The sequence below is a fragment of the Lathamus discolor genome, chromosome 15 (genome assembly GCF_037157495.1).
Source record: "Lathamus discolor isolate bLatDis1 chromosome 15, bLatDis1.hap1, whole genome shotgun sequence".
NCBI lineage: Eukaryota > Metazoa > Chordata > Aves > Psittaciformes > Psittacidae > Lathamus > Lathamus discolor.
The window spans coordinates 8,814,668-8,828,392 of record NC_088898.1 but is presented as its reverse complement, the minus strand read 5'-3'; the positions used below and the strand labels follow the sequence as shown (position 1 = coordinate 8,828,392).

General features: G+C 44.0%; 1 protein-coding gene across 1 annotated transcript in view; it reads right to left on the bottom strand.

Annotated features, from left to right (window-relative positions):
* The window catches only part of TNC (tenascin C), a 72,377-nt gene that overhangs the window by 40,609 nt on the left and 18,043 nt on the right, over positions 1-13,725 (bottom strand). Inside the window, 6 exon segments of the mRNA XM_065696071.1 lie at positions 113-382; positions 973-1,129; positions 1,219-1,334; positions 2,179-2,442; positions 4,205-5,518; positions 6,499-7,091. Coding sequence (XP_065552143.1) covers positions 113-382; positions 973-1,129; positions 1,219-1,334; positions 2,179-2,442; positions 4,205-5,518; positions 6,499-6,961 — 2,584 coding nt within the window. The 5' untranslated portion in view covers positions 6,962-7,091.

Sequence of the window (13,725 nt, the reverse complement as noted above, 5' to 3'; positions counted from 1 at the left end):
GATTCTGTGTAGTAAGTCAGCAACTCAAGCAACACAACACAAATAGCACAGGAAGATTGGTGGTGACTGAATTACTTTCCCAGAGGCTGGAATTGGTATCCAAGCCTCTTACCTGTGACAAAGACTTCTTTCACTGGATCGCTTTCCATGTCCCCTCGACGAGAGATGAGCGTCACTTCATACTCTGTGTGTGGCCTCAGGTTTCCAATAGAATATTGGTTTTCATCTTCAGAGAGGTCAATGGTTGTCCTGTCCCCTGGAATATCTTTGGGGCCATAAGTGAGCTCTATGCCTTCAATTTCAGCCAAAGGTTTGGACCATGTGATAAGAGCTGTGGTGTCTGTGACGTCTTTTGCCTCTATCTGGCTAGGGGCATCAAGCTCTGTCACAAAAAGAGAAAAAAGTAGTTTTTAAAGAAATCTTGCCAAAAAAATTGTACACATTCTTGTGCTTTCAATTTCTGATTCAAAATTAAAATGAGTGGCTTCTACCAACTGAAGCTTATCTTCAGTTACTTTCTCACTTTACTTTCCATAGCTGCAGAAGCAAATGCGAAATGGAGTCAATTCATCAGAAGCAGATTCATCAAAATTCATTAACATCAGAAGCTGCCAAACAAAGACAAGAAGGAACCCTAACAGGTTCTCCCCCTGCACAATAGAGACCGATTTATCCATGCAAATAATACTAGGATGAAAGAAATTCTATTTGCTGTTGATACACAATGGGAAATAGAATAAAAATGCTCTCTGCTACCTTCTAGCTAAAAAAATTCATTTCCTCTTCAAAGAGGTAATTTGGAAAGGAATTAATCTCTTTTCAGGTATCCTTCATTAGCAGCTCCACCACTACTTCTTTTCCCTCTATCAATTTACAGTATAGAGAACTTGGCATTCTCTTTGATAAAAACTCCCTACAGCAAACAGCAGCTGGTTTATTGGTGACCCTACACCAAGTACAGGTTGTGCTTACTTGTGGTTATCACTTTGGATAGTCCTGGTCCCCTGGTATTGTTTTTCACTATATGAAGGGACACATTATACTGTTGTCCTGGTGCCAAACCTGGCTGCATATAAGATGTCTCTGGCCTTTTCAAGCTGCTGGTTATATCGCCATTATCATCCTTTTTCTGTAACACACGGAACACTCAGTTAGTATTAACATAAAAAATCCAGGCTCTTCCATTTGCATATGGCCTCTTACCATATGCTGCCTTACCATATTACGGAAGACCAGCTCCCAGCCATCAAATGAGAAGTTCAGAGGATCCCACTCCACCTGGACAGATGTTTCTCTAACAGACTTGAATTTCAGACCCTCTGGAGCAGGCAGATCTGTGACAGAAAAGGATATCATTACCTGGTGACAAGTTCTCCTAAAGAAGACCCTGGGAGGGCGACATCTTTCCACCACTATAAATATCTGCCTCATATTTATCTGCATCTGAGATGTTTAGACCCTCCTCACAGCCAGTTGTTCTGTCTTTGGAGAGACATTCCTCTGACCAGGTTTAGATGTCAGAGTAAAATAAATTTTGCCCTAAAAATCTCTTTTTCTGCCCTCCTGGAGGAAGCCTAGTATGGACATTAAAAGCCAGGTGACATGAATCCTGTCCCAGGTCTCTAGAAATGAGCACAGTGATAGAAGTCAAAGAGCATCTTTTGAGGCTGGGGTGTTTAGCTATGACTGTGATGTGCACAACATGAAAAGGAAGATGAACAACAAATGAATGGACAGGCAGATAGAAAGTAAGTTGTGGTAAACCACACAGGATACAAAACAAATAAGACCTCCATTTCAGCCAAAACAGTTTGAATCAAGTGATTTCACATTCCTCTTTTATACACTGTTATATTTTCCTATTTTTAAAGGAAGCACTACCAGATTTTTAAATGGACATTATTATGAAGGAGCCAAAGGTCTTAATTTACAAAGACCCCCTGATATTCATTGGGAGGCACCGCAGAGAGTGAAAGAGTGAGAGAGCTGTAATCCTGAATGCAGTCATTGGTATTGGAAAATAATAGAAAAAGAAAGTGCAAAAGGCTGGCTTTGTCCAGAACAGAAGATGAATTGAAAATGGAAAATACAAAAGAAATAATACCCCCCAAAAGGGATGCAAATAAATACATACTACATTACAGACAAAAGAATGAATACAGGGAGTATAAAACTCACATGTTGCTACCCTGGCACTGACTGGAATACTCTTCTTGTTTTTAAGGATTGCAAAGACACGGATAAAGTACTCCACACCTGGCTCCAGTTCGTGAATAGTGGCAGCTGTCTGGTTTCCTGGCACAGTGAACTGCATATCTAAGCCACCACTGCCAGTAGGGACATAGGTGACGAGGTACTCATTGACGATGTTCTCATGCTTCCATTCCAGATTGACGGTTTTATCTGTTACGTCTGTCACAGTCAGCTCAGTTGGAGGAGACACTAAGGAGGGGAAAAACCAAAACAAACGTATAAGGAGTTTTCAAGGCTCAGAAAATAATGACTTGCCCAGTTCCCCATTTTCCCAGGAGCAGTTTGCAAGAATCGTCTAACAAACAGGGAATGAGGAAGCTATGTCCCACAAATTAGCTGCTTGAAGAAAGGAATGTTCAGCTGATGAAGACTACAGACATTTCCAAAAGGCCAATTTCTACGTTCACACTTGCACATAGCCTATGGCTGACTGTGTTCCAGCTCCTCCAGCTACTGCACAGGACTATAGCTGGATCCCTAGGGATTCAGACATTCAGTTCAACTGCCAGCAACACATGGTTTTATAGCTGTAAGTCCTGGGGTTTCCATGAATTTTCCAAAGTAAAATTAAACATTATTATTTTTGTAAATAATTTCAATAGATTACTCCACGTTTGCAAGTGCAGGAGCACAAAATGTGGCTTAGGAGTCTTCCAGAAGGAGGAGATGAAAAATGGGGATTTCTTTTCAAGGGTATTCATTGTCTTTTATAATGTTCCCAACCCCAAAGTACTCTTTGATTACTCTATAAAGATCTTAGTTCTAAAATTTCTCCCCTGGGCTCTACTAAAGAAAACTACCTCATTTATAGCATAATGTCTGTCATTATCTAGCTGCCAAAATTTTCTATCAATTTCCATAAAGTCGGTGGTATTGGGAAACTAAGCATGTGGCTTCATAGCTAAGTTTCCACTCCAGCTGATTCCATGATTTTACTCTAAGCTTTTTGTCAAGTCTAACATTCACACACACACACATATATATATTTATATATATATATATATATATATAAAATCAAGATTTACTTTAGCTATAAAGATCTATCTGGCCAAAATGAGAGGTAGCCAAGGCCCCTGTGATAATCCTGAAAACCTGAACTGCAATATTTGCACCATCTGGCAATTCCATTATGATGGTTGTCTCACAGAGTTCACTCAGATGGGACAACATTATTTCCCATGCGTGCCCAGTCTCCACTAACTACACCCTCTGCTTTCACCAGGGCTCCAGCTCAGAGATCTGTCTTCAAAACAAAGCCACTGAGCCCCTGGAGTGGGTCTGTTCGTGTTGTAAGGGCTGTGTGTTTCATTTTCAGCTGCCTACAGTACTGATGGCATAATAAATCCAACCCCCTCTCTTATCCATCCAGCCTGAGGCTGGGAACCAGAACCTGGCTGCAAGAAATGTTTGATATCCAGGCTCCTTTTTCACTGGCGTCCATTGTCTGTATTATCTCATTCCTGCAAAGCCTTATTCTTTAATCAAAATTCAGCCCATATTCTTTTGACTAATCTTGCTGAATTCCTAGTAAGATGACCCTGGATACATCTTCCTTTTCTCCACATCTAGAACAGTTTCTTTCAGATGCATTTTGCTTTTTAAGCATCAAGAGGTACTATGAGGAACTGAAAAGTCATGGTGACAAATCCCAACCAGTGCCGGCTCCAGTGGCATTGTGATGGGAGCAAACTGCATCAGTGTTACCACCCTGGTGGCTTGCTGACCACCAAAAATTACCAGTAACCTCTAGGCTGTATAGCCCTGAAAGGTTAGGGAGATCAAAATCTTGCTGCTGTTGTTGTTACTTCTCCAATTCAGCTGTTTGGGTGACGATAAATAAGAGTGGCAACAGGGCCTGGCTATGTTAAAGGTTCACAGATATTCCAAAGCTGCTGGAAGGGCACAGGGAATTACCAGTGCAAAACAGTTCAAAAGAGACATTGCAACCTACCATCAGAGCAGTCATCCCCCATGTAACCATCCTCACAGACACACCGTCCGTCGACGCAGCGGCCCACATTGTTGCAGTCATTGGGGCAGGACTGTTCTCGGCAGTCCTCCCCCCTGAAGCCCTCGTGGCACACGCAGCGCCCATTGATGCAGCGCCCGCGCTGGTGGCAGTCATTGGGGCAGGAGAGCTCGCCGCAGTCCTCCCCTGTGAAGCCATTGTCACACTCACAACGCCCCTCCACGCAGCGTCCACGGTTGTGGCAGTCCTCGGGGCACCGCAGCTCCCCACAGTCCTCCCCTGTGTACCCTTCATCGCACACACACTGCCCATTGACACAGAGACCTCGTTTGTGGCAATCGTTGGGGCACCTCAGCTGGCCACAGTCATCCCCAATGAACCCTTCATGGCACACACACTGCCCGTTGATGCAGCGCCCGCGGTTGTTGCAGTCACTGGGGCATCGCAGCTCACCGCAGTCCTCCCCAATGAAGCCTTCGTTGCACACGCACTGCCCATTGACGCAGCGCCCGCGGTTGTGGCAGTCATTGGGACACCGCAGCTCGCCGCAGTCCTCACCCAGGTACCCCTCATGGCACACACAGCGCCCGTTGACGCAGCGCCCGCGGTTGTGGCAGTCGTTGGGGCACCTCTTCTCACTGCAGTCATCCCCCACGAAGCCCTCGTAGCAGACGCACAGCCCGTTCTCGCAGCGCCCGTTGCCATTGCAGTTGTTGGGGCAGGTCAGCTCGCCGCAGTCCTCCCCGGTGAAGCCCTCCTCGCAGAAGCAGGTCCCATTGACACAGCGCCCGCGGTCAAAGCAGTCGTTGGGGCAGATGAGCTCGCTGCAGTCCTCGCCGGTGTAACCCTCATCGCAGACGCATTCATTATCCACACAGCGCCCGCGGTCGTGGCAGTTGTTGGGGCACAGGGGCTCGCTGCAGTCATCGCCGGTGAAGCCCTCGTGGCACACGCATTGCCCGTTCACGCACCTCCCATGCACACTGCACCCCTGGGAGCAGAGCTCTTCGCTGCAGTCTGTGCCTGTGTACCCCTCAAAGCACACACAAACGCCATCGATGCACTTGCCTTGGTCGTTACAGTCGGCCGGACAGGAGACCTGGCTGCAGTCCTCACCCGTGAAGCCTTCATTGCAGATGCATCTGCCCTGGACGCAGAGGCCCTGGTTGAAGCAGTTGTGTGGACAGGCTGGTTCAGAGCAGTTGGGACCTTTCCAGCCAGGCTCACAAACGCAGCCGCAGATCTCAATGCTGTAGTTGCCGTGTCCACTGCAATAGGGTGTTGTGTCCAGGCGACCTGTACCAGTGATCCAGAAAACCAATTACTCCCCTTGGCTCTGGGATGTATTAGGGCAGTGTGGCACAGACCACCTAAAAGTGGCCTAATGCTCCTAGCTCCTTACAGGATAAAATTTCCAGAATCACCAAAGCTTCTAAATGACAATAAATCCTTCTTTTCTAAATGACAATAAATCCTTCTTTTCTAAATGACAATAAATCCTTCTTTTTCCAGTGAGATTTACTTTACCAGGGATGCTTTAATTCACACTGATGCCAGGGAAGAGCCCCTGCCAACTACTTGCTTAAATGAGGATGCTGGATTCCTCTGCCCTTCTCCAAATCCCTCTTCCACTGACTGAGCAGCTTTCCTGACTGCTTCATTAGGGCTTGCACTATGAATCATTATTCCCCAACTCACTCCCAAACATAAAAAGCCAGGCAGCAATTGTATCACCAACTGTGAGACCAGCTCTGTGCTCTGAGGGACAAATTAATACTGAGAAGACCAACGTTTCTCTCTTGTATGACCAAGCCCTTACCTTTTTTTTTTCCCTTCCCTGACTGCTTATGCTTGTCTATTGCCTTATGTCCAGCTGTATTTTTATCAGTCTCTCTTAAAGAAAACTTGGAAACGAGAACAGTTACCTTGGCAGCTTACAACAGGGGACAATATGTGGAGCCAAGAGCTTGGACTGTATGAGTTTTAATCTCAACTCCGACACAGATTGTCACCATGCCCAAGTACTGTACATGCTCAATGCCACAGCTACAAAGCAGCCCAGGCAGACTTCTGACCCACAGATTCATAAACCAGCAAAACTGTGAATGAATGGATCTTGCAAGCTGGCCAGCTACATTCCCAGTTTTGATTACGTTTCAAATTCAACAGGTTGACTTTTGCCCATTCTTGAAACAGATTTGAGTATCTACTCTAAACAAGATCCACAGCCAGCACAAGAATTTCCCCAAGAGCAGCCCCCCCCCAGTCAGCCTTACCTTCTACTGCCTGGGAATTGGGACAGCATCCAGCCCCGCTGGCACACTGCTCTCGTAGGGAGGATACCAGCCCCTCCAGCTCCTCGAGTCTGCTCAGCAGATCCTTAATGTCTGGGGCAGCTGCACAGCCGCAGGCTCGGCGGGGAATGTTAATCCGGTGTGTGAAGACAATCTGGTTCTCCTCATTCACCGTGTGCTCCTCGTAATTCTTGACGGGCTCAATTTCCGCCTTCAGGTCTGCATCACCACTCGCTGCATCGAGGTCCACAGAGCAAAGGGAGCCAACAGGCAACTTAATGTTGTAGACGTGGTTAAAAACCACAGGCTGATTATCCTCTGGCAAGGTCACATTTAGCCCAGTCTCCCGTTTCTGCCGGATGATTCGCTTGATGAGTCCACCACTGACATGCTGGTAGAGCAAAGCCAAAATTGCACAGGCTAAAACCTGGGTGGGGAGTCCCATCGCGGTGTTTAGGTCCTTTTCAAAGCTGATGAAGTGTTATATATGTTTGGCCTTTGTATTCTGGAGCAAGAATTGGAGAGCCAGTTCAAACCAAGTTGGATATCCTTTCCTTTCCTGGCAGACTTGTTCTCTAGAAGAAGAAGGAGCAGTGTAAGGGATGAACCACAGTTACACCCTGCACTGAAATGCCTATGACACTGAATGTGTGCTGGTGTCCTTAAAGAACACCTTTAATGCCACTCAATGTACCATCTTGCCTCACCCGAGCTGCTGAGCTTGCTTTCCTATATGTAACAACAGACATTACCCTGTTTTCCAGGATCTCAGGGTGCTTGTGAACAAAATGTCACAAGACATGAATCTGGAAGGAAGCTACTATTATTTCCAATTTAGAGCAAGTATAGTGTAATCTGGAAGGTTTAACTGCCTCAAGCAGAAGACTAGGGCATGGAAGCTTGCTGAGTCTCATCTCGACTGAAAATAACTATTTTCAGGCAGAGGTAAGTAAAATAAATGTGTTCTGTCATAATTCAGGTATATAACATTAAAAGTCTGTATTTCCTTTACTCCTTAGTTCACTGCTTGAAGGTTATTGAAAGCTGGATCACAAAAGAAGCGCAAGACATTGTCAAAAGTTATATCAACCCTAAAAGCTCATTGCAGCCCTTTTCCATATGCTTTAAATTACTCCAGTTGCTTGGGAATCTGAGCTCCAGGGCTTGTAGCCCAGTAGCAAGTTTCACTAGACTGATGATTTGTCTACAGCATGTTGATAAATGGAGTTCTCTGGAGAACACTGCTGGTTGAAGGGTCTACAGTCAGTGCTTGCATCACAGATACCAGTATTTTAGCATAGAAGTAGTGAGACACAACAGGAGACTCCAAGACAGGAGACAGACTATAAGAAACACATACATAAAAAAGGGAGAGGAAGAGAAGGAAAAGAAATTGATCATCTAACTCCTTCAAGAGAGGAAGCTTTACAACAATACAGGTGTAAAAACATCTTTTAGCAACCTTTTCACTAGGCAGCATTTCCCACTGTCTGATATTTCATCAGCTATAACACAATAATTTGCTTATGTGTACAAGCAGTGGCTGCACTGTAGTAGCTCTTCCTGAAACTCATTCGTTTCACTTAGCTACAATACTTCCTCTTCCTCCTCAGTCTGTATCTGTTCCTTTCAAATATGAACCAGGGGAGCTGAAGGACAGCTATTGACTTGTGTTCAGGGTCAACCCTTCAGCAGGTAGAGAACCAGAAATAGCAAATGTGCTGGCTAAACAAGCACACCTTATAAATGTTGCCTTAGCATTTGTTTTCCCTTACACTCCCAGAACAGCTTAGTTAAGCGGTTAGCTCAGTGACTGTGCTTTCACTAGTTGTAAGTTAGTGATATGCCAGTAATATAGAAAACTGTTCTTCTCCAAACAACACTGTTTTGATGATAATGAATTTGTCAGATGAGACACCAGCTTCTTCCACCTTTCTGCTTTCCCCAAAGCACAGAGGTAATATTTTCCCATGCTACCCCAGCTGCCTTTGTGAAAGGCTGACAATGATATATCAGACGCTTTACTGAAGTTGATGCTTTTTTTAGACAATGCTGATAAAAAGTGAACTTCACCCTTTTTTATTGGGGAATAAATCAGAAGTAAACAAGCAGCAGTGGAGGCTTTTTCTTGCCATGGAAAAACATTCAGCTTTAAGCCATTTCTAACACCACATTTGATCAAATATGTCTGCAACAGCCCTGTCTGCACCAGAAGAGATGACAAGGTCACTAATACAGAGTAACAGAGACAGACATGGTCCAGGTCTCATCTGTGACTCAGGCCAACCCCTAAACTGGGTTGCAAGTCCATGAAATACATTCAGGACAGTATCTGAAGTGGGATTTTACTCTCGAGAACTCCCACATGAGGTTTGCTCATTGCTGTCCATGCAATGAGATCCCATGTGCTATCCACTTCTTGCTCTGAGACAAGGTCACATAGCTAAAATCAGTGCCTAATCCTCAAGTAGTTATTTAGGGGACAGGCTGCTTGACAGATGCACCAGCAAGGGAAAATGGAACAAACTGGAAGCAGGTCTGCATCTAATTCTCACTGAATTTTAGTGAAAGTCGAGCATCGATTTCCTTATGGCTTTTTTAAATATCCCAGTCTACAAGAACTTGGACGTTGACCAAACCAAGAAAATTGATTGTAGTTTTTCTGCTGACTGGTGGGAGTTTGCACATCGTTTCATGACAGTACAAACTGTCGTTTTGTTAGCATGCCAGGAAAATGAAAAACCTACTTCTGACAAGAGCTGCTGTCACTGTTGCCTTCACTATTGGTGAAAGGAATATGAACACCATTACTTCTACTGGAAACTCATTGCATTAGAGTCAGCCAAACCTCTCAGCCTATAGATGATACTAGAAGACTCAATGTACCTTGGCTGAAATTCATGAAGAAGCATTCCCCAGTATTTGATCTGACCCCTGTGTATTGACACCTGGTGTGATATCTGAGCTAAATCAGGTCAGAGTCTCATCTGATCTGCCAAGGACCTGTCCGATTAGCTGAGCTCCGTTCCTAGATCTGAGATCTACAAAATGAGACACCTTCATTCAATTATTTTATGCATTAGCCACATTTTTGGCTGGAAGAACAAAGGTGACATCATTTTCTTCAACTCCCATTCCTCAAATATATCTAAACAACAGCTCAGACCGCAAGTGACCACCCAGGAGAGGCTGTTAGAGAGGAAAATGGAAGCCACAGCAACTGTTCCTTTATCTACTTTCCTTCAGAATGGTTCATGGAGGTTGTATTTTAAACCTGCCAATTGGAGACATCCTCTCAATATTTGCTTTGCAGAATCAGCTCCTGGACTCTTTACAAGCACCTAAAAGTCTCGCAGCAGGAGTTTGCAAAAGATGAGCCTTATCATGAGTTTAACCTTGCTGTAATGCATATGAAAGGAGATGGGTGATGTTTGTACCATATCTCTCAGGTACGTTGGGAGCCGTGTATGACTCAGAAGGTGTCCAGTTTTCACAAGCAGTTTGTGTAATACAGAATATCACTCCTGTTAATGGACTGTGCCCCCCTGCTGTCCTGACTACAACATGACTGCTCTAAAAATCTCTCAGTGATTAGGTGGTTGATCTGCAAAATACTCTTCTTGTCATGCAAAATAATAAAGTCCAGAGTTCATACTCTCCCAGTCTGATCATTGGCACCTTCCCACAGCCATCACCCTCACTGGGCAAGAGTTATCTTTTACTTCTCTCTTGTTTCTATATAATCCCTGTTATTATATAAATGATAACAGAAGGTGCTATGGCCTCTCACATGTCCTTAATTTCATTGATCAGCAGTTACTGAAGTTTGCAGTGCTGTCACTTCCTGACTTGCTGCCAGCACCAGACAAAAAACAGATCCAAGAGTGTATCACCTGGAGTCATCTGAGGTCTGCTGTGCATTATCTTTGTTTCCAAGAACACTGAAGTAGCCTTACCAATCTGAGTAGAACCTGAGTACATCTTGTGCAAGTACAGGCTGAGAAATAAAACCTTGGACCACTAACACTGGATGCAGCAGCTATCATCTAAAGAACACTGTTTGTTTAATTGTGGAAGATCTTCCTTACAGCACATTAACTTCATCAGTGATGTATCTGAAACGACTGGTCTAGGTGCTCAGGATAGAGATGTCAGTCCCTCTCTCTGGCACACGCGCTTTCTGTATCACTGTGACATGGGAAGAGGGCATCTGGCAATGGCTCAGCCACTGTGGCAGCAGTGGTGTTGAAAGTTTGGGATCTTTGCAAGGAGAGTTGAGTTCAAGTCAGAAGAGTACGAAGATAATCCATATTTTTTCATCCTAGCCACAGGCTGAACTGTTGTATCCTCACTTCTCCTCCACGTTGGATGGCTCATAGCATGTAACTATTCACTTTAGAGATTTTTGGCCTACTATAAGAATTAAAGACTATCACCTGAGAAGCTAATTACAACATTTATGCAGCACCAGCTGATGCAGAATCAGGAAAACAAACGTTTTTCCTTCTTTTGTAGAAACACTTCTCCAAAGAGAAAAAAGAAGAGACCCTTTCTAGAAAAACCCTGATCACTAGCTACTAATGCTCTTGGTACTATCTGATGGGAATAAGATAGCCTGTCAATAGCACAAAGGAAAGGAATCGTTTTCACTTCCATTGCAGCCCTTTCATCCAAGGACCTGAAAGCACATCACAGTCTGGCTGTCAGAAGCTGAAAAAGTATTACAGTTATTTTTTTTGTTTAGACACCACCTCCCACCCCAAGGCATCAGAACTTTTGCAGGACATTTCCATTAAATTAGAAATGTGTTTCTTAATAGGAAATTTTCAATCCATCTTGAAAACCCCCAGGAATCCTGACTCCTGGGGAATACTGAGCAAAGGTAATATAGGAATATTTCCCCCCCCCCCCGAAGACACATCTGTTGTAAAGCAGCAGGTGTGAGAAACTAAATTACTATTTGCACAGTTCAAATTCCTAGTGAACCACTCGAGTCTCTGTTGCAAATTCAGGAGTGGCAGCGCTGTGAGATGATTTGTGGGTATGTGGAGTGATAAATATGCAGATAAGAACCCTGCGATTTTAATCAAAGCAGATTGCAGCAATGGAGCAATGGAGGTGCTAAAAAGTATCTCAGCTGTCCTTAAAGCAGGCAGAAGGCTGATGAGAGTTGCTCAGACACCCCATACATGTCATGACTTGGAAATTAGACTTTAAAAAGGCAGAGAAAGAAAAACAGGAAATAAAAAAGGAAGCAATTCCTCTCTAAACAGGTACTTCCAGCGTTACAGGGGGGGATCAACTGTTGTCAGCATCTATTGGATTCAAGCACCTCTTGTTCAAATCTGCATTAAAGCAGCAGGTACTGCCAGAGAGAGGGCTGAGAGCCACAGCCCTCTACAGGAACCACAGAAAGGTGCATTTTGAGGTTTGTTAATTGCTAATCCCAGAAAAGTTTTGTGTGATCTGGTATGTGAAGAAACTTCATGGTTCAGGAATTGCCACCAAGGCATGATCTGGTCATCTGTTCCCTCAAGAACATAGTACCCAGCAACACACTTGTGTAGGCACTGGCATCATGGCGCTCTTCTCTGTATCTATTGCCATACAGACAAAAGATGTCAGGCATGTGCTCTGTCCTGGAATACTCCCTCTTTGCAGACATGGAGAACATGTGCATTTTCCACAGGAAATACAAGCAGTGCTTTTACAGAGGATTACTAAAATGAAACCGTCTGTCAGAGTGCATTTTTACAAGGCTTTTCAAAAGATGCAGCCTTTTAAAGGAAAAGTGCTAATGTAGCTTTGCCAAGAGCATGCGACTCTCGAGGCTCCGGGCATCTTCTCAAACACAAAAGGATTAAGACTGAAGTAAATTGAAATGTTCTCAATGAGCCTGAGTGAAAGTTTTGACATGGCAAGCAAAAACACAAACAGTTCTGACCTCTTCATCTTTCACTGCTGTTTCCATACAATTGTAACTACAGAAAATCATTTTCTTTCCATTCCCAATTCCAACAGGGAAAAGGAATCAGCAGGGATGCTCAGTGTAGGTCAAACTAGATTAAATCACAGTGGAGAGCAAAAATTCATAACAGTCCTTAACTATCAGCATTGAATCTTTCCAGCAGAAATAATCAAAGCCAACTTGTTGCTATTTTTTTTTTCTTCCTCTCTATTTACATTGTATTCATCCTAAGGAGAACAATTTTAAGGCAGCCAAATCTAGAGTAATTCCAAAAACTCCATTGTGTTCCCCAAGGTTCACAGAGACCATGTGCACAGTGTGATTCTTTCAACACCACTTAGACATCACAGATGCAAACAGGTCCTTGGGATGTGAAGCTCCAAAGGGAAATACTCATAATTCCGAATTTTTCTTCGTAGTCTTTAATGGACCTCGTGAAGAGAGGAAAAGAGGATTGTAACTGACAAAGAAGAGAGAAAGAAACCAATTCCCTCTTTCTAACAGCTAAAATGCAGTGTGACAAGCTGTAATACATCCAGCTTCCAAGTTACACTGTGAAGACTTCCCTCTAATCTATATTCAAACAACTTTGTTTCTACCTCTGTGGCCAGTTGATGAAGAAAAAGCATCCTGCATGTACTCTGCAGTTTTCTATGTAAGAAATCCCACATCTCAAAACCCATAGACAGCAACGAATCCAGACTCAGTGACACCCCCATTTAATAAACATCAAAATGCACAGGCACTGATTTGAAGGCCTTTGCCACCCCGCCCTGCTCCAGATTTGCCAACTGAACCTCTTGCTGGAAGTTAAAAGGAAAGAAAAGCATTAACCAAAAAAAGATCTTGCTGTCTGTGGATATCCAACAACAGCGAAAAAGAGGGAGAAAGCACCCTCTGGAATAAATGCATGGAGAAAGAGGCCAAGAGGAACCAACTGGGAATGAAGTTCTAAACCATGTTTGCTTAACTAGAGTAGTGCAATGTCTAAACATACAAGTTTAGAATCCGCTTTCTGTTACAGAAGTGATTTGGTGATGTCCACAGCCCCAGAGCAAGGGCCCCATGACACCCAGGTGTGGTGTAGGTGTGGCAGAAAGCCTTTTCTCCAAAAGGATTTCGTCATTATAATGGACAAATGCCATTCCTCCACTTTAAATATGGAAAACACAGAGAGCTGGCATGGAGACACCCGAGCTCCTACAAGCCTCTGCATTGGACCTAAGTTTTCTACCCACTGC